We start from the raw sequence: 18,732 nt of genomic DNA, 5'->3' as shown, positions 1-18,732 counted from the left end.
GGAGAGGAGCAGTTAGATGAGTCAGTGTGTAAAACAAGTGTAACAGGAAATGTAAAATCTTCCCTCCTCCGCAGTTGATGATCGTCAGCGGTGTCTTTGGGTATGCCCTCTGCATGTTTGTTTCTTCAGTCTAATGGTGTCGAGCATCTGGCTGAGCTCCTCCACCAGCCACCTGTTCATCTCCGGCACCGCCAATCAGTCTGACGTAGCCCACAGCTCACATGCTGATGATGGAGCTGCAGATAATTAATTCACACTCTTCTCTCCCTCTCTTGACCATGAAGAAATATGAATCAGAGCAGGAATCCCCAGCCTTCTTTCTCCCAGTCTGACTGTTTTACTCACAGAGGAAAGAAAACGACTGTGATCAGACTTCACACTCAGTTCTGTTTGACCTTGTTTTTGTGTGTGTGTGTGTGTTACAGGTGGCTCTGTGCTTCTCTCCAGTGGGCAGTAAGCTGAGGCTGCGGAGCAGGAAGTTCCCCGCGGTGGTGAACTGCACCGCCATCGACTGGTTCCACGAGTGGCCACAGGAGGCGCTGGAGTCGGTCAGCTACAGGTTCCTGCAGGAGGTGGAGAATATTGAAGTGAGAGCAGCTCGTGCTTTGATATACACACAGGGACAAAGCACCTACAATAATGATGTTCACACTGAAAATGTAATTCCAAATGTCAGACACCGTGATGCAGCCAATGTGATATTAATTCCAAGAGCGAGACCGGAAGACCCCAAAATTGAATCCAGAGCCCGAGCCTCAGGAAATATTGCTTTTCCGGCTGAATCTGCACAGTCATCTGCTTTTAATGCAAACTAACCGCTGCTGTGACTTTATAATTCCCACAGCCGCAAGTGAAGGAGTCGGTCAGTAAATTCATGGCGTACGTGCACACGAGCGTTAATCACACGTCCAGAGAGTACCTGGCCAACGAGCGGCGCTACAACTACACCACGCCCAAGTCCTTCCTGGAGCAGATCAAGCTGTACCGCAGCCTGCTGGGCCAGAGGAGCAGAGAGCTCACCACCAAGATGGAGCGGCTGGAGAACGGCCTGCAGAAGCTCAGCAGCACCTCAGCTCAGGTAGCGTCCACCATCAGATGGTTTTATTTTATTTTTTTATTTATTTTTTACACAAACATCATTTAAAATATTATAAACAATTATTATGATTGGAATGGGAGAAGGAGAGGTATGAAACCTGAGAGGGCTCCTATGAAAACCTCACCCATGAAGACAATAATCAAAGATCACATTTGTTACAAACAAAGGCAAAATATCAGAAACAATTAAATTAAATGATAACAAGAATGAGTAGGAAGTAGAAGCAGTCAACTGAGTGATTATACAGTGAGGAAAAAGAATACATACATGAATGAATAATAGACATATCTACCTATGTGGAGGAATTAAGCGTTTACCATTCAGAGACGTCTTGCAAAAGTTGTTGCCGCGACTGAATCTGAGCGTTTCAGAGGGAAGCAGGAAAGAGCCAGAATGGAGGAGTTCACAGACAGCGTGTACGTGATAGTTATGGAGCTTTTTATTGATCGAAACTTTCAGTAATGTCCCACTGAAGTCCAGAATCACAATAAAAGCCCCTGAAATGAGCATAATATGTCCTCTTTAAAATGATAAATGTTCCACTATTTTAATACACATCCACATCTGTGATGTTAAAATATAGTTTGTTGTTGTTGTTGTTGTTGTTTTTCATGCAACTAATTCATTTCTAATTTAAAGGCCAATGGCTTCATGTTTACATCTGAAAATCACCATGACCGAGCTGCTGTTGGTTGAAATGTAATTTATTTGGAATTAGTTTTGGTTTGCTCACTTTAATTATCTCCATTAATGAGTCTTTCTTACATTTAAAGGACATTTACAGTATTTTGTAGCCTCAGCCTGACTGAAGATCAACGCTAGAATTTGGGTCTCGTCTATGTAGACAACAGAGGCGATGTTGGCAAAGTCAGTATGACCCCTAAGAGTGTCTCCGCCCCTGAGCGTCACTCTCTATGTGAGCAGGTAATGAACACCACTCACCTGTCAGCCCAGGTGTCATCATGCTGCTATAATGAAAGGAAATGACAAGCTGTGTCAATGTGGTCTTAAAGATTTCACAGCTCCGTTCTGATTATATACTTTAGCACACAGTGTTCCTCCATGTTGTGCAGCATCACAGTCTTTAGTCAGTTAAGAGGGCAAACCACACAGTCTGTTCTATCCATCCCCGAGCTGATGTTTTTCTGGCGTAATGTTCAGGAGAACAAACACACTCCTCGCATCCGACTGATCTCAGCTTCTTTTTAGGAGTTGTCACTTTCTCTGACAAGTGCCTCCAGAAATCTACTAATTACAGAGAAAGCTGTGCAGGAAGTTCTCTCTGTCCAGAGAGTTCTTTTTTCATTCTTTGCCATGGCATGCCGGCCTTAGAACGATCTTCCACTTAGACTGTTTTTATAGACTGTCTGTCCTGACTGATTAATAGATGTTTTCCTCTTGTTTGCATAATACACCTGTCATGTTACAGTTTTAACTTTCCCTCTAATCTCATTTATCTTGTCTGTCTGTGTGATTTTATTTGTCTCTTTTATTCCTGTCCTGTTTCTTTCTGGTATTCATTCATGCTGTTTTAGTATCCATGGTCATTCCAGCAGCAGGAGTGTGTGTGGGTAAGAGTACTGTAGTATTTGTTCTTTGAGGAGGTTCACTGAGGAGGTGAAGGTGATTTGTGTGGATGTTGTGTTGTTCAGCTCCTGTGAACACAAATGTGAATGTGCACCGTTGACCAACAGCGAGCGGCTCTGACAGAGCTGACCTTTGAGGGGGTGGAGAGTCCAAATTGGAGGAAGACGTCAGCGCTTATTTGCTTCGCACAGTTTACTGTTATCAAAGCCCCTCTGTCTGTTGAGAGGAAGATTACAGACATAAACTCATCATTAACAAGCTTGTTTGCTCACAGAGCTTTATTCTGCCTCTGTGATGACTCGGTACTGAAAACATGGCAGGGAGGAGAAAACAGAGCATCAAAGAGAAACTCAGAGGAAGCTAACTGTTGTTAACCTGACCATGCTGACCAGCTGGTTAGTGCTCAGCTCATCAGTCCTGCAAGTTTCACCAAACCTGTGGTGTGAAGGTCACAACAATCACCTTTCTTTAGCAATTATCCTCAACCTCAGTGGAAATCTCCAGTAGAAGGGACTTGAAAAGGTCCAGTCCAGAGAGAATGCACTTTTCTAAACTACCGTAAATTCTCAAATAAAAGCCGGGTCTCAATTAGACGCCAGACTTCTGGTTTGCCTAATAAAAGCTGGTCTTAGTTAGAAGCCAGGTCTATTTTCTTCTAAGTTCTTGTGAATGTACAGCAGTTTCTAAGCTGCTTAATTTGTGCATACAGTAGTTAGACGCCACCGTTTAAATTGCTCTTTTTCCCTCGCTGCCACTGTTCTAGCCATCTGTTAAAACTTGCGTCAACATGGACTCAGTACACATCGTTAGATCGCTTAGATTCTCTACACTTCAGAGTAAAGAAATGACCTGGTCCGTTCTGAAGACTCACAACCTTCAGTTAGGTCCAAATAGCATTCTATTCATTTACAAGTGTAATCGGCATCGATTCAACTTCTTAAAAACTCATAAATAAATGCTTGCTCCGGCTCGTTCCTTTGGTCAATCGGTTGAAATAGCACCAAAGAGTGCAGTGTTGTTAAATTCACTGAGAAAGCCCTTTTCCTAATCAATCTGTTAGTATTTTTCCATCTTTGCTGGGCAAAAGATGAATTTAAAGCCTCTCTCATAGATGCCTGTCTCTAATAGAAGCCAGTTCAGTTTGGCAGTTGAAGCGAATAAAAGCCTGGGCTTCTGTTTGAGAATTTGCGGTAACTTTATTTATGACCCTTGAACAACAAATCCTCCATTACTAATATAACCACAAAACCAGACAAAAAGGATTGATCTGGTGAAATAATGTGAAGGTGAAAGGAATACACAAATAGAGAAAGTTGAGCCAGTAAACTTATCATAAGATAGAAATAAGGAAATTCTTTATAGTATATAGAGTTTCTTGACATTTTTATACAGCTGTTCAGTCAAGCAACAAGGATATAATATTTTGTTATGATGATGACACTGTTACCTTTCATTTCAATATGCTTGTTGTTTATGACGAGTCGTGACTGAACAGATTTAAATTCAGTAAATCTGTATTTATGGATTTGGGCTTGATCAGATTTCTGTTGCTACTGGATCATGCAGCTCTGTTGTTTCCACATTATGTGCTTCTGCTGAGGCATTTCTGCTTTATTCTCCAGTGTTAAAGGTGGCTGCAGCGTTTCCTCTACTAAAGGAGGTGAGATAGGAAACACTGAAGCTCTAGCAGGAATATTAATAGCAGCATGTCTGTACCTTTATGCAAAACAAAGCTAATGCTAAGCTATAGTATGTTGAACAGAAAAACACTTGTTTGGTTGTTCATCGTGTGAACCGTGTGTCTGCATCATGCCATGTCTCCATGTTTGATATCTACACCTGGATCCATTAGTTCAGATGTTTACCATCTCCACACCTTTTTGCACCTGAGAGCCACATGAATAATGCAACACAGGGTCTGTATGTGAAGCAGCCCTAATTATAAATGCTCTACAACACAGTGCGAGTGAATGTACTCACATAGCGAGCATATCCACCGAATATCCAGCGCTTTGCATAAACATGCCCACACACAGCCACCCGCACAGAGGCACACATGCATAAACAGCCCTTTACACACAGGTGACGTCAGCCTGTTGAAACACACAGTCCTGTGTGTGTTTCCCCATCACACATTTCCTGTAGGAATGAGACAACTTACACACACACACACACGCACACACATATATAGGAGCTGAATGGTAATTGAGGAGCCCTCTAATTAGAGAGCACACACTTTTCCAGCAGGAGCGAGCCACCATTAATGCTCCCTGTTGTTTTTAGTGCATCCACACTGATGGCCACACCACTATAAGTACTGTTATTTAACATTCTGTGCAAGAGGATCCCGGGCTCATGGGGCTGCTGTGGTCATGATAAACAAGGATCAGGAGGATCACCATCTCTCCTCCTCTGTGTGTGTGTGTATGTGTGTGTGTGTGTTGGGGTGGACTGTAGGAGCTGCAGCATGAGTGAATGAGTCATCTGCTCCCTAGAGGACACATTAGTGTTTTTTTTTCCCTTTTTCACTTTTGTGGAGGTAGAACACTACCTCTGGTTGCTTTAGGCTTGAGTATAGATGAAGTGATGTGTGTGTATGTGTATGTATTTAGTTGCACCACCCACCCTTCTTCCCCTAAACACTTACTAAGGTAAAGACTAAGGCTGACCCAAAAAAAAAACAAGCTTCGAAGCTTTGTGTGATCGATTTTTTTTTTTTTTTTTCCTTTTTGACACCAGTTCTCATCGTCAATTATTACATTGAAATGAGTAGGCTACTTGGCATCCTAGTGGAAACCTGCCTGATTAGTTTTGGAGACATGCAGTGTTTGTTTGCCATACATTCATTATCTTCTTCGTTTTTAACTGAAAATGTCTCTCTGTCACTCGCTTATTTTTGTTTATGTGATGTGGTTCAATAACTTTAAGATAATTGGAATTGTTCTACAAAAGTATCTGCTTGTGTAACCATCTGAGTCAGAAAAGAGAGGGGACTTGAGCAGGTTCTGAGCTGTGTTCTTCTGTTCAATCCAAACTTTGTTTACATTAAATATGGTTTAGGTTTTATATCAGATTATCTTTTCTTTTTAGCTCAGGAGGAATAATGTAAATATCAAGACACATGATTCTCATTGGTTTGGTCTCACCCCCCTCAAAGTCTTGGTCTTGGTATGCTCTGGTCTTTGTCTTGACTCCAACACTAGAGGTAGTAGTACTAGTTACTAAGAGTTTCAACCATTAATCATGTTGTCAGTTCCTATCATTACACTTAACCACTACACAAGTAATGACACAGTAGTCGGAGTTGTACTAACTAATAGTAGTAGAGTAGCAGTAGTATTGGTGGTACCAGCAGTAGTTGCTGTTATATGTGAAATGTATTTGTTCAACTTGAGCATCAGAGAGAAAACTAGCGGATTTGCCTTAAAAGGATAGTAACTGGAAACATGAGACTTCACCCCCCCACCAACGCACACACAGCCAGATGTCTCTTTGTTGCATGAATGAAGCTATACTTAGTCACCGCGGCGATGCAAGCCAAACACTAAAATCCCAAACTGTGTTGAATTGATCCATAAGCCATCTCTCTCTCTCTCTCACACACACACACACACACACACACATACACACACACGTGGATGAATGGGAGTCGGTATCAGATCTCACGTTGCCTAAAGAAACAGTTGTTCTCATTTACATTTACAGCAGCAGGGAGAGAGTGGGCTGCTTCATAAAGAGCGTCAGGAGCTGCCTGGTTGTTTTTTTCATCGGCAGCAGATCAACACGCAGGCTGCCCAGATGTATTGAACATCACCTGTGTCTCCCACCAATTAGTTTGTCCCCCCCCCCTCCCTCCTCCCTCCTCCCCTCTTCCTGTCTTCCCCGCTGCCTATTCATCATGTTGATGGCTCACTTGGTGCTCGTCTAACGTTCGACCGCATCTTTTGTGCAGAATCGCCACCGCCCGATTGGACCCCCACCCCCCACTCCCCACCCCCCCACACACACACACACACACACACATTTCCTGTTTGTTAATTAGCTGAAAGACAAGCATGAAAAACAGTCTGCTTTTATTTCCCCAGTGCAACATTCTGACGGAGTCGGACGGTAATGCAGACCCCTATTTGTACGGGAGTTATGAGGAGTTTGTAACAGCTTTAATTTCTCTTTATGGTCGTGTACGTGCGTTTATGTTTATGACAGCTTTTTTCTTTTTCTTTGCACACATGCACGTCATTCATCTTTCTGTGTACTTTTACCTTCTTCGACAGATAAGATCATTTTTTAAATAATGGATTAAAGGGACAACGAGGAGTTTGTATTTGGTTATAAAAAAGTCTCACCTTAATGTGGATGAATCTACATTACCCACACTTGTTAATGGCTCCATTTTCGATAAATATATTGTTTTGTCTCTATTGTTATTTGATTATTATTATTAGTGGTGGAAATGCTGGGCGAGCCGACCAGCGTTTCCTACTTTCGGTTTCGTGGACGCTGCCCGGCGAGTCATATAACGCAGCCGAATCGCCGTTTATGGTCGGAACTACGACAGTATCTGATCGTCTTCGAACCTCTGACTTTGATTCTTGATGAATGAAAACATTCTTAGCAAATGTTTTCGCTTTCATCCGTCTTGCGCCGGTCCAAGAATTTCACCGTGCACATGGAGGCTCATGGGAAATGTAGTGTGAAAACCCTTCGCTTTCCAAAACTCCTCATTGTCCCTTTAATCATCACCTTCGTGGCCCATGACACCATCCTGTAGAGCTGTGTGGAGCTCATTTGTTTTGAGTCTCAGAATCATCTTCATTCCTCTGAAGATGTTCAGGTTCCTATTAAACTGCAGTCGAACTCGATCAGAGATGTTATTACCAATAAGATCCAACGATGATGCAGACACCAAAAACAGAGAAATCAGGCCTTCAGAACCGCCCGAGAGATTCAATTAGATGATAACAATAGACTCATTAGTGCCCATGATACACACATTGATTGCCACTTATATCATTTAATGAGACAAAAGTAGGTCATTGTCAGCAGGCCACCTCCTCTGCTCTATTGACTGCTCCCTCATATGGATGCGTGTGCTCTGCTCTTCTTCTGTCCCCATGAAAAGTGGAGAAGCTTCATCTTGTGTGTGTTTTCCTGTTAAATGTTATATTGTGAATATTTATATCAGCATCATTTCTGTGGTGTATGACAGCAAAAACACATTACAGTAAAAACGTGTCCAAACTCGACCCACACCAACACCACCTACAAAGCTGATCTACGCAGACACACACAGGATTGTGTCTTTCATATGTGCAAAACAACATGCACGGCCCATTGAATATGCAATATGGGGTGTTTCTGCCCTGGTGTGAAAAATACTGGCAGGAGAAAATGGAAAAGGTCTGATTTAGCACTTGCAATGCAATTTACTAAGCCTGGGAGTAATTGCAGAGATTGTAGCTGTGTCTGTATTTATTACATTTGAAAAGAACGTGCTAATCCAACGCTGTGCACCATGACTGCTGTTACTGCAGCAAGCAGAAGACATAGGCATATTCAGACCTGTGGCTTATCCAGCCATGTCATTCTGGAGCTGTTGGATGAGCTACAGGCTGATTTGGTGTCAGTCAGTCTCTGCATTTCCTCACATCTGGGTTAAAACTTGAGAATTCAGAACACACTGAATGAAAGCAAACAGGATTTCTATATCTCACCACCTTCTCTTGACCTCATCTGTTGTTCTTCTTGTTTTACCGACTGTATTTACTTTCTCACAGATCATTTCCCATGCAGCGTTTCCTCTTCGCTCCAGCTCAATAATGTGTTTATTTGCCTCTTCCACTAAAACCTCAACTCCATTGGATCACATTTAATTTTGTGCTTGCAGCTATCCTGTTCTCCATCCAAACTCTCCACGGTGGAAACGATCCCAACACAAAAAAACATCATTTGAAAACTGCTGTTTGCACCTGTTTCTATTTACACAGTTACTCTTAGTAAAATGTACACCAAACAAACATAAAATGTTACCATGAACTTGCAATTTGGTATTTAGTATTTTCCTTCAAAGACACATTGGGTAAAAACAGATCTTAAATCAAAAATGAAATATCTTCTATTCCTCTTCTGTTGAATATGATCCACAGCCCATTCATCTTGATTTGTAGACATAGTGTCAGCCACTCACACATCTCCTCCATGTCTCGTTCCCTCAGGTGGACGACCTGAAGGCCAAGCTGGCGGCTCAGGAGGTGGAGCTGAAGCAGAAGAACGAGGACGCTGACAAACTAATTCAGGCAAGAACATGCTCCTTTTAAACACTGTAAGAAATACCATTGTTGTAGTGTTGGTGTTTTCTCACTAAAGCACCTCCTGTTTTTTCTACAGTTCAGTTTTATTGCCACGTCTCCCTCTAAGATCTTTTTTTTTATTTTTTTTTACCGTGACCCCAATATCAATGGAGGTGAAGGAAACTTCACTTGTGGGGCTCAAATAAATTAAATATGACATTTGAAAAATTCAGCTCCAGCCTGTCTCTCTAGAAATAGTGTCCACATCACTGTGGATGATCCACACACACACACACACACACACACACACACACACACACACACACACACACACACACACACACACACACACACACACACACAAGACTGATGCTGGGAGGAGAAAGGGCTCAGTGTGGTGTGAGACATTCGTAGAAAGATGGGATTAAGCCTCTGATCTCCTTCAGCTGCTGTTATCTTCTGTTCAGATCCATCTCTGATAGGTCGGAGGGGGATCATTAGCTGCTGTAACAGCTTCTCTGGGTATTTTCTGCATGTTGAACTTGCAGTAGCCTGAGGTTTGTTAGAATTTGGATTTGTCTGCTGTGGTTGCATATGAGTCACACTTTGTACAGTGCTCCTGATGCATCATCCAGGAATCCATCCCATCGTCCCCTACAGACCCATCTACTTACCTACCTACCTACCAAGTGAAGAACTTGGGTAATGACCAACAAGTCCCAGCCAGGTCCATCACTTCTGCTGTGTTGTGTGTATAAGCAACATGTGTTGTGAAATAGCTGGAGCTGTTTTCTGACTGGTTTGTGTATTTGCATGTGTTTGCATGCAGCAACTTTATCCTTTCTTTAGTTTCCCCTCTTCGCTCTGAACTCTGGATGACCTGCTTGCATGTAGCGTGGTGAAAGCTAAGCCACTGAGTCAACTTCCACATATTAACTCAGCGCCAAATCCCACGTGTTGTCTGCAGGTTGTCGGGGTAGAAACTGAGAAGGTGTCCAAGGAGAAGGCGGTGGCTGATGAGGAGGAGCAAAAGGTGGCAGCCATCGCTGTGGTGGTCAGCGGCAAACAGAGAGACTGTGAGGAGGACTTGGCCAAGGCTGAACCAGCTCTCCTTGCTGCTCAGGATGCCCTCAACACTCTTAATAAGGTCAGTTACTCTCTCATCGCTCGCTGTGTCTTATTGATTTGCTCAATCATACTTTTTTCTCTTACTTCTGCTCTCTTTTTAAAGAGGGGTTGTGGGGTTTTTTCTTTGTTTGATTTGATTTTCCCAGCTGCAGTGGAATAAGCTTTGTCCACACAGACCTTGAACTGTATAAAAGATTATTGAATCTGAGGATTTAGGCGTGTCTTTGCTAAAATAATGTCTTCTATGTTCTGCAGGCATTTTGCTGCTTCTTCACATCCCATGTAGGTTTATGAGCAGCCTAGGGGATTTTCAAAAACACCCTCTGTGTTTAAAAGGTGCTCTCTACTCAAACAAGCAGAACAGACAGTTCAATCACTGCTCAGAGCTCTCTAAAGATGCCCTAATTAGTATTCTCTGTTGTCTTCTCAAAGTCAACACAGGTTCTTTTTCCTTTATTCTAATCCTTTCTCTCTTTCCCTCAGCAAACCACAGGGATGTGCCGTCGTTCAAACTCAATTAAATCACAGCCTTTTCATTTTTCCCTCTATCTTCTATACGTCAGAACAACTTGACAGAGTTGAAGTCGTTCGGCTCTCCAGTGGCAGCCGTGACCAATGTCACGGCGGCGGTCATGGTCCTGATGGCGCCTGGCGGTAAAGTCCCAAAGGACCGCAGCTGGAAGGCAGCAAAGGTGATGATGGCCAAAGTGGATGCCTTCCTGGACTCTCTGATAAACTTCAACAAGGAGAACATCCCAGAAGCCTGCCTCAAAGCCATCCAGCCTTACCTGCAGGTGAGACCCTCAGTAAAGTCAGCGCTAACGACACACAGCGTGCAGCATCCGACACTTTGTAACTTCAACTGATACATTCAGCAGGGGCGTGATTACAGAGACGGTGACACATTACGGCTGCCTGGTGTCTAAACGACAGCCAGACAAAAATCAACCACTTAATTAAGCGTTACAGATTTAACAGACGCCCCGATGATGAAGTTCAGTGGAGCAGATACAAGGTTCATCAGTGTACACCGCCCAGGCTCTGCTCCCACTGAATGTTCATGTAACATGATTTGACCTTTAATATTTAATGACTCTAAAATCAATCAAAATCAATGTCCACTCATGTTTGTGGGGAAAACACCACAGGGTGAGAGGCAGGTCCACCAAACTGTAACAGACAGATTGATACCATTTTGTTCCCAAAATTCACAGTCACTGACTCCATGTGACCTGGAGATGCAGGTATTTCCTATGAGTCTTACAGATACAGAATAAAATACAAAAGTACTTACTTACGTTAGCTAATTTTCAAAACTGCTAGCCTATTGTGTTCAGTTTCTTCATGACTAAGCTAACTCCAGCTCATTGACATTGCTGTAGAAACTGAAATGTTGATTAATGTGCACTGTCCCTGCTTAACAAAAATGACTGTTTGCAACGTGTGCCGCTGTTATACACGTTTTAGCCTTCTACCATTAGCTCCAGTTCAATGAGTTAGCAAGCTAGCTTGACGGGAATGTGCAGGGGATATGAAAACTAGATTAAAGGTCCTGTGTGTAAAATGGGGGGGTGGCCGTGATATCCAGCGTCCAAATTCTAATTTGCAGCCCTCACTCGCTTGCTCGCACTCACCCCTCCCGTCGGCAAAGTAACGGTGGCCTCCAGGGACAAAAAAACTTGTTTACCATGACTGGGACAACTGGGAGTATTTCAGGAGCATGGAACGATGAGGTGAAGATCGAAACCATGAACCCGTGAAACTCTTGAAACGTGCTCTCTGGTTGGCTGGATTTTCCGTTCGGGCTGTTGCAAAAACAAGATGGCAACAGTCTCAAAAGCAAGACCCTTGCTATATGTATCTATAAAAGAAGAATTAAAAGGCTACGAAAACCAAACAAATTTCATTTTATAGCGATTATACACTTAAACAAATATAACAAATATACATGGGTAGCATATTCAGATTGTGCCAATAAAACTTGCCAATTATTACACACTGGACCTTTAAAGTGGTGAGCTGTTACATAAAATACAATAAATATAGTTGAGGAAATGTCAAACAGGCAAATTCCAGTCTTAAAGCAGAAGTGAGTGATCCGGTCGTTTTCGCTAATGCTGCGTTCCAGGCAGGCTTTTGAAATCGTAAATTACAGCTTCAAGTCACAACTTACGACTTTGTAGCGTTCCAGGCAACCCACTCGTGTTTTTCCGACCTGTTTTACCGGTGAAAGTCACTATAACGGCCACTCGTAACTTCCGACCGGTGAACTCGTACCAGATCGAACTGGTACCACTTCACGGTCGGAAAAATACGAGTTTCCTTGAACGCACCATAACAGTCCTCGTCGCTACGTCACCACATTCACGGCGTCCCTTGGCTGCACACACAGCCCTGCATGCCGTTCTCTCTCCTCATTGGATAAAAACTGTAGGATACGATAAATGTTTTCTCTTCGGCTCAGAGCAGAGCAGAGGGACTGAGAGACCCGTGTTTCAGTCCAAACACTCTATGTAAGTGATTGCTGTCGGAAGATATAACTATTTAAGACTTATATTAACACAAATATATCACTCACTTCTAGATGTGGTTATCGGATCTTTAGGCCAGTGTAAAGATATTGTCTGCCTCCAGTCTGACTAGCAGTGATAAGACTTCATGAATCAGAGCCTTTGGTGGAGTTTGGGAATTTCTCATGTGTGTGTTCATCTCCAGGATCCAGAGTTCCTGCCGGACCTGGTGGCCTCCAAGTCCAACGCCGCGGCCGGCCTGTGCTCCTGGGTGTTGAATATCGTCAAGTTCTACGAGGTTTACTGCGAGGTGGAGCCCAAGCGCCGCGCTCTCAGCAAGGCCAACGCGGAGCTGGCTGCGGCGCAGGAGAAGCTCGCCACCATCAAGAGCAAGATCAATGTAAGCCCGGCCCGCACGTCAGACTGAAGACACAGGAAATGAACAATTTATTTGGATAATGCGAAGTGTCTGTTTCAAAAGATTATCTTAATATTCAGAAATCCTGATAATATATTCTTTGAAATGATATCACCATTTTATTAAAGTCGAGACTTAACTATTCTTGCTTCGTAGTCGTCTCACAGAAAAACACAGCCACACTAACACTGAAGTATTTCTTAGCACTTTAGCTGGTGGGATGACTTCTTCACAAAAGAGAGTGTGGGCTGAATAATGACTTGTGAAAGCCAGTAATCTCAGCAACTAAGTATGAATCAACAACTCTATCAAAGCCTGAAGATATGCAACATAATAAGAAGTCGACGCTACAGAAATAAGACAAAATAAAAACAACAGCAGCAGCCCGGGGCCGCGAGCTGGAGCCAAAATTCAGGATATGAATTATTTTATCAAGGCTTGAGTGACAGTTGACACATGAGCTCTGCCAGCAGTGATATACCACCAGCATTTCATCAATACAAAGCTGCTGTAAGTGCTATTAAAGGCTTTTACTGTTCATTAATCTAAAACCAAATCCATCAACCTAAAAACCCTATTGATAAAAGCAGCTGTAAATAATTGTTTCTCAGTGGCATTTGACATTCAGCACATCAGAGCAGCAGAGAGCCCCAGCAGAGCGCGGTGCCCGGGACTCGGCAGCTTACATCAGACCCTGCAGAGTGCAGAGTGACGACTGTTAATAAGATCCAGCATGACTTCTCTCTGTCATTTTTTAGCCTTCAGTCAGATCGGTTGAGTGCAGATAGGGTTCGGAGCCAAGGGGGGATTAACAATCCTCAAACTAATCTACTGAACCTGTGTGCCTCTCCAGCAATTAATCCTGTTTGTCCTTGTGCTAATTGCTTCCATATGCCAAGCAAATCCATAACGGAGGGATTTCACCCAACTTTTCACACAGTCCCAAGTTCCTTCACTCATCTATGTTTTCTGTCTTTGAGGATTCTTTATGATAGCGCTATATATCAATATATTAATGACTGTCACTTTGTTCCCTGTTTCTGTTTCTGTGTGTGTTTGTGTGTGTGTGTGTGTGTGTGTGTGTGGTGGGGGCTATCAGCACCTTAATGAGAACCTAGCCAAGCTGACAGCCAAGTTTGAGAAAGCGACGGCGGACAAGCTCAAGTGCCAACAGGAAGCAGAATCGACCGCTCGCACCATCTCTCTGGCCAACCGACTGGTGAGCAGGACAACACAGAGGTCGCACAGAGCATCAGCTCTATAATGACACACACACACATGTGGACACGATACACTTTCTATTACATCTGTGCCACATGCTCTCTCACTCACATTGGTTGATACAGATGTGCGTAAAACTGTGTAGATACAAATACTGATACTCAAAAATAAGTTAAGTCACCTGAATTTTAGACAGACATGGTCGCAGGTACAGTTTTTATTCCTCCATCAGAGCCATTCTGTTGTCAGGATGCCTGTCAGACTGTTACTCAATGATGACAAACTGTCACACAAATGGTTCAAATGCACTGACACAAACCTGAGTCCTCTCAGTGCCATGAGTCAGTCAAACACACACGCAGACGTCACCTGCACTGGACTGACAGTACAACGGGAGCCACAAACCACCAGAAAACAAGGGTGGTCATTAGTTAATTTGATGGGAATGCAGATCCCTGCCATGGTTCTTGAAGGTTATGCTAAAGACACACAAGATGCTTTGGCCCAAGTCCTCATCTTGGCCTCTATTTATAAGATAGGAGGAGGTACTTTCACAGGTACAAGGAACCAAACACCCCTTGGTGCCTCTTTGTGGAAAGGATATATATATGATATGTATGTCATATTCAGATTCAACCTAGACATAGTAAACAATAATGAGGCTGTCAGTTTTATATAATGTTGCTGCTGTGATGTGAATGAGACATTGACAGGTCTTTTTTATGTCCGTCTTTGTTAGAAGCCACAGCACATGTGAAAAACAGGTAAGAAGTTTATTGTCTAGATGGCAGGTCATACAGTCAGTGTGTCCACTCGAATCTGCAAACATGTGAAATAATAATCATCATATTTCCACAGCAGCCAAAGTGTATCCACAATGTATCCACAGTGTGTCCACAGTGTGTCCACAGTGTGTCCACAGTGTATCCACAGTCTTAGTCCTGGCTTAGAAACCCTGAGTAAACAATACATATGCTTACACACACATACTCGCATATATACATATGTTGTGGTGCGTAAATCTCCTGCTGACAGCAGCAACAAAAAAATGTGTTGACACAGTTAGTATGATAATGTAAATTATTCAGAGGAAGCCTCCAAAGGCCTGAGCAGAGCAACAGAAGGAGGAGAGGTGGAGCTTATCTGCTGGTCAACCACACAGATCAGTGTTTCCATGATGTACACTGAAAAGTTACGGTCTGTATTCAAGTGGGGACCTTTCAAGTTTAGAGGAGGTAAGATGTTGAGGTGAACTTTATAAACCCCTGAAGGGAACTTAGATCACTGCTGCAGTGAAGAATAAAAATGATATACCGTATGAAAACCTAATAAAAAAGGACTTGAAGGTAGCAAAGCATTGTTGTTCTGCAGCTTTTCTGAAGTTCAGGACTGTGAGCATCATCGGCAGCAGACGTAGATTGATTTTGGATTTGATTTTAAAGGAAAGCCCTGCGGGGGAATGCAGCGTGGAGAAGTAGGAAATTAATGTGTCTGTGTGTTTCAGGTGGGAGGTCTGGCATCGGAGAACGTTCGCTGGGCAGAGGCTGTGGAGAACTTCAAGAAACAGGAGAGGACTCTATGTGGGGATGTCCTCCTCATCACTGCCTTCATCTCTTACTTGGGATACTTCACCAAAGCCTACAGGATCCAGCTCATGGACAACACCTGGAGGCCTTATCTCAGTCAGCTGAAGGTGAGTGGCCAGGTGATGCCGGAGGAAATGATGGATTCTCAAAAATTAAATACATAAAATGTTCCAGTTACCAGAACTCTATACATTTTGCCTGCTATGATTTGTAAGGTCTGGAGTTATTCCATGTATTGTGTGCAGGGAGCTGCCTCAACTCAGGAAAGCTCTTGTGCCCAAAAATAGTCCACAGAAACTTTCCTAAAGTCTCCTTCATACATCCATGAGCTTCCACTCCCAGCTGACTGGTTCATCATTGACCTAACATACTGCTGGCTTGTTTACAACCTGTCTCTGACTGCTCGTATTTCTTGCCCCGTGAGACCTTTTTTTATGCTGCTGCTGTCTGGGTCTGATAATGTAAACATGATGGTTTCAGTTACTGATTACACCACAATGGTCTATTTATGAGTGAGGCAAGAGAAACCTTCTCATAGATGCTCTGTATTAAAGGGATGTTTCAACATTTTGGCAAATTTGGCCATTGCCATAATCCCTATAGTCTTAGAGTTAGGTTTGTTACCTTTAATTGTTGGTGCAAGCTGTTTTTCGATCGGCGGGGCAGAGCCGTGAGCTGCTCAGCTAATGCTATGGAGGCATATGGTATTTCCGGGTTTCCCTCATCAAACTCAACAAATACATAATCCAACCAATCCAAAACGCTCTCGTGGACAAGTTGTGACCTGCACATTAACCATGCTATGAAAAAATAATGTATAATTATGCAAGCAAATACTACTTGACACGGCTGCTAGCAATACAATATGCCTCTGTAGCCTTAGCTGAGCAGTTCGTATCTCTGCTCCGCTGATCTGAAAACAGCTTGCACCAACAATTAAAGGTAACAAACCTACCCCTAAGACTATAGGGATTATGGCAATGGGAAAATTTGCCAAAATGTTGAAATATCCCTTTAAGTGAATGGAAGACAACACACAATAAATGTTGGGTGTATAGAAATTAAAGGTATGGCCTAATCATATGATACATGCTGTGTGATGTGCTTACATAACCAGCACAAGATCATTCCAGCTTTACACTGCCACTTTATTTGGTGAAAAGCTGAATAAAGAAACAGGACTTGTGTAACTGAAGCTCGGTACAAATGTTCTCTCACCCATGAGGTTCCCATCCCTGTGACCCCTGACCTGGACCCCCTGACCATGCTGACGGACGACGCCGACATTGCAACGTGGCAAAACGAGGGGCTGCCCGCTGACAGGATGTCCACCGAGAACGCCACCATCATCACCTCCTGCCAGCGCTGGCCCCTCATGGTGGACCCCCAGCTGCAGGGCATCAAGTGGATAAAAAACAAATACGGCGAGGGCCTGCGTGTCATCCGCATCGGCCAGAGAGGGTAAGAGGCTGCAGTGTGTGACGTGGTCTGGTTTTTGGACAAGATTCTGAATAGAAGATTTAGTAACACTTTATTTGATGCCTATCTCTATAACGCATTATAACCATACTTATAATGAGTTATAATGCAGTTATAGAACTGTATAACTATACTGTAGTTATAAACACTCAAATTATCATGATGCTTTATACAATAATCATAACACACTACTGTATAAAGTATTTTATCATGACTTATAAGGTCAGGTATTATAATACATTATAATTGTTAGTAAATCGCTGACAATGCACATTATAGAGCATTATAACTATTATAATACTTGACCTTATAAGCCATTATAAAATGCTCTGTGATGTGTTATGCTTATTGTTATTAAGCCTTATGATAATTTATGAGTCTTTATAATGATAGTTATACACTTATTATTTCTAAGCCAATTATAACACATTATAACTATATTATAATGCATTATCGAACGTATTATGATACATGACCTTATAAGTCATGATAAAATGCTTTATAGTGTGTTATGATTATTGTTATAAAGCATTATGATCATTTAAGAGTGTTTATAACTGTAGTTATATAGTGCTATAACTGCATCATAACTCATAAGTATGGTTATAACGCATTATCGAGATAGGCGTCAAATAAAGTGTTAAGATTTTCCTGCTGTTTTGCTCTGATAGGTACCTGGATGCTATAGAGAGAGCTCTGGCAGCAGGAGACGTGGTCCTGATAGAGAACTTGGAGGAAACTGTGGATCCTGTTCTTGGACCTCTACTGGGCAGAGAGACCATCAAGAAGGGCAGGTGAGACACTTCTTAGACTTTACAGAAACAGTTTCTTATCTAAGTCACAATTTACCATTTTTCCTTTGGTCATTGAAGAAACTCAGAGGTGTTATTAAAGGTATTGAATGATAAATAAGCTTGTGGAGAAATGAATAACGAGGTAGGGACTGAGGCAGGGTGGAATGATGAGGTCACTGAAGTCCAAATGAAGGCGTTAAGTCTCAGTGGTTGAACGGGAGCTCCACATGAACCAAGCCTCCACTTTAGGAAGAGATGGGAATAACCTCATTAATAAAAAAAACTTCACCATACAAACAAATACATATACTAGTTATTATCCATAGAAAGTCAGATTGTTTCCAAACATTGTGGGTGAAGAATAGCAACTAGCAACGCTGAAAGAAGAGTCAAAGTGACAGAAAAATACAAATCACAACTTCCAGTCAGGACTTTGATTGTAAGATCAGAGCAGACACAGGAGGTAGACTCTGACCAAAAGGATTATCAGAGATTTAAACCAAATCACCACCCCTGCAGGAGCATGTACAAAATAAAAAAAGGTAGTTACTGGATGTAACTCTACTTCTATAAATACATGCACCCATTAGTGGTGTATTCACTGAGTTCCACAGAGAGAT

The 18,732-nt window shown here is 42.6% G+C and overlaps 1 protein-coding gene across 3 annotated transcripts in view; it reads left to right on the top strand.

The window, feature by feature from the left end:
• dnah9 (dynein, axonemal, heavy chain 9) overlaps nt 1-18,732 on the top strand; it is a gene marked incomplete at both ends in the record, with an annotated part of 177,490 nt that overhangs the window by 104,986 nt on the left and 53,772 nt on the right. For all 3 annotated transcript variants that reach the window (XM_083994241.1, XM_083994240.1, XM_083994242.1), the window contains 10 exons: nt 426-587; nt 845-1,078; nt 8,902-8,982; nt 9,944-10,123; nt 10,668-10,898; nt 12,820-13,014; nt 14,132-14,251; nt 15,758-15,946; nt 17,065-17,300; nt 17,990-18,112. In XM_083994241.1, coding sequence (XP_083850367.1) covers nt 426-587; nt 845-1,078; nt 8,902-8,982; nt 9,944-10,123; nt 10,668-10,898; nt 12,820-13,014; nt 14,132-14,251; nt 15,758-15,946; nt 17,065-17,300; nt 17,990-18,112 — 1,751 coding nt within the window. The remainder of the gene's footprint in view (nt 1-425; nt 588-844; nt 1,079-8,901; nt 8,983-9,943; nt 10,124-10,667; nt 10,899-12,819; nt 13,015-14,131; nt 14,252-15,757; nt 15,947-17,064; nt 17,301-17,989; nt 18,113-18,732) is intronic.

This window comes from Trachurus trachurus (assembly GCF_905171665.1).
Source record: "Trachurus trachurus genome assembly, chromosome: 19".
NCBI classification, from domain to species: domain Eukaryota; kingdom Metazoa; phylum Chordata; class Actinopteri; order Carangiformes; family Carangidae; genus Trachurus; species Trachurus trachurus.
The sequence above is the reverse complement of the archived record's forward strand: the minus strand, read 5'-3'. Positions and strand labels throughout refer to the sequence as shown.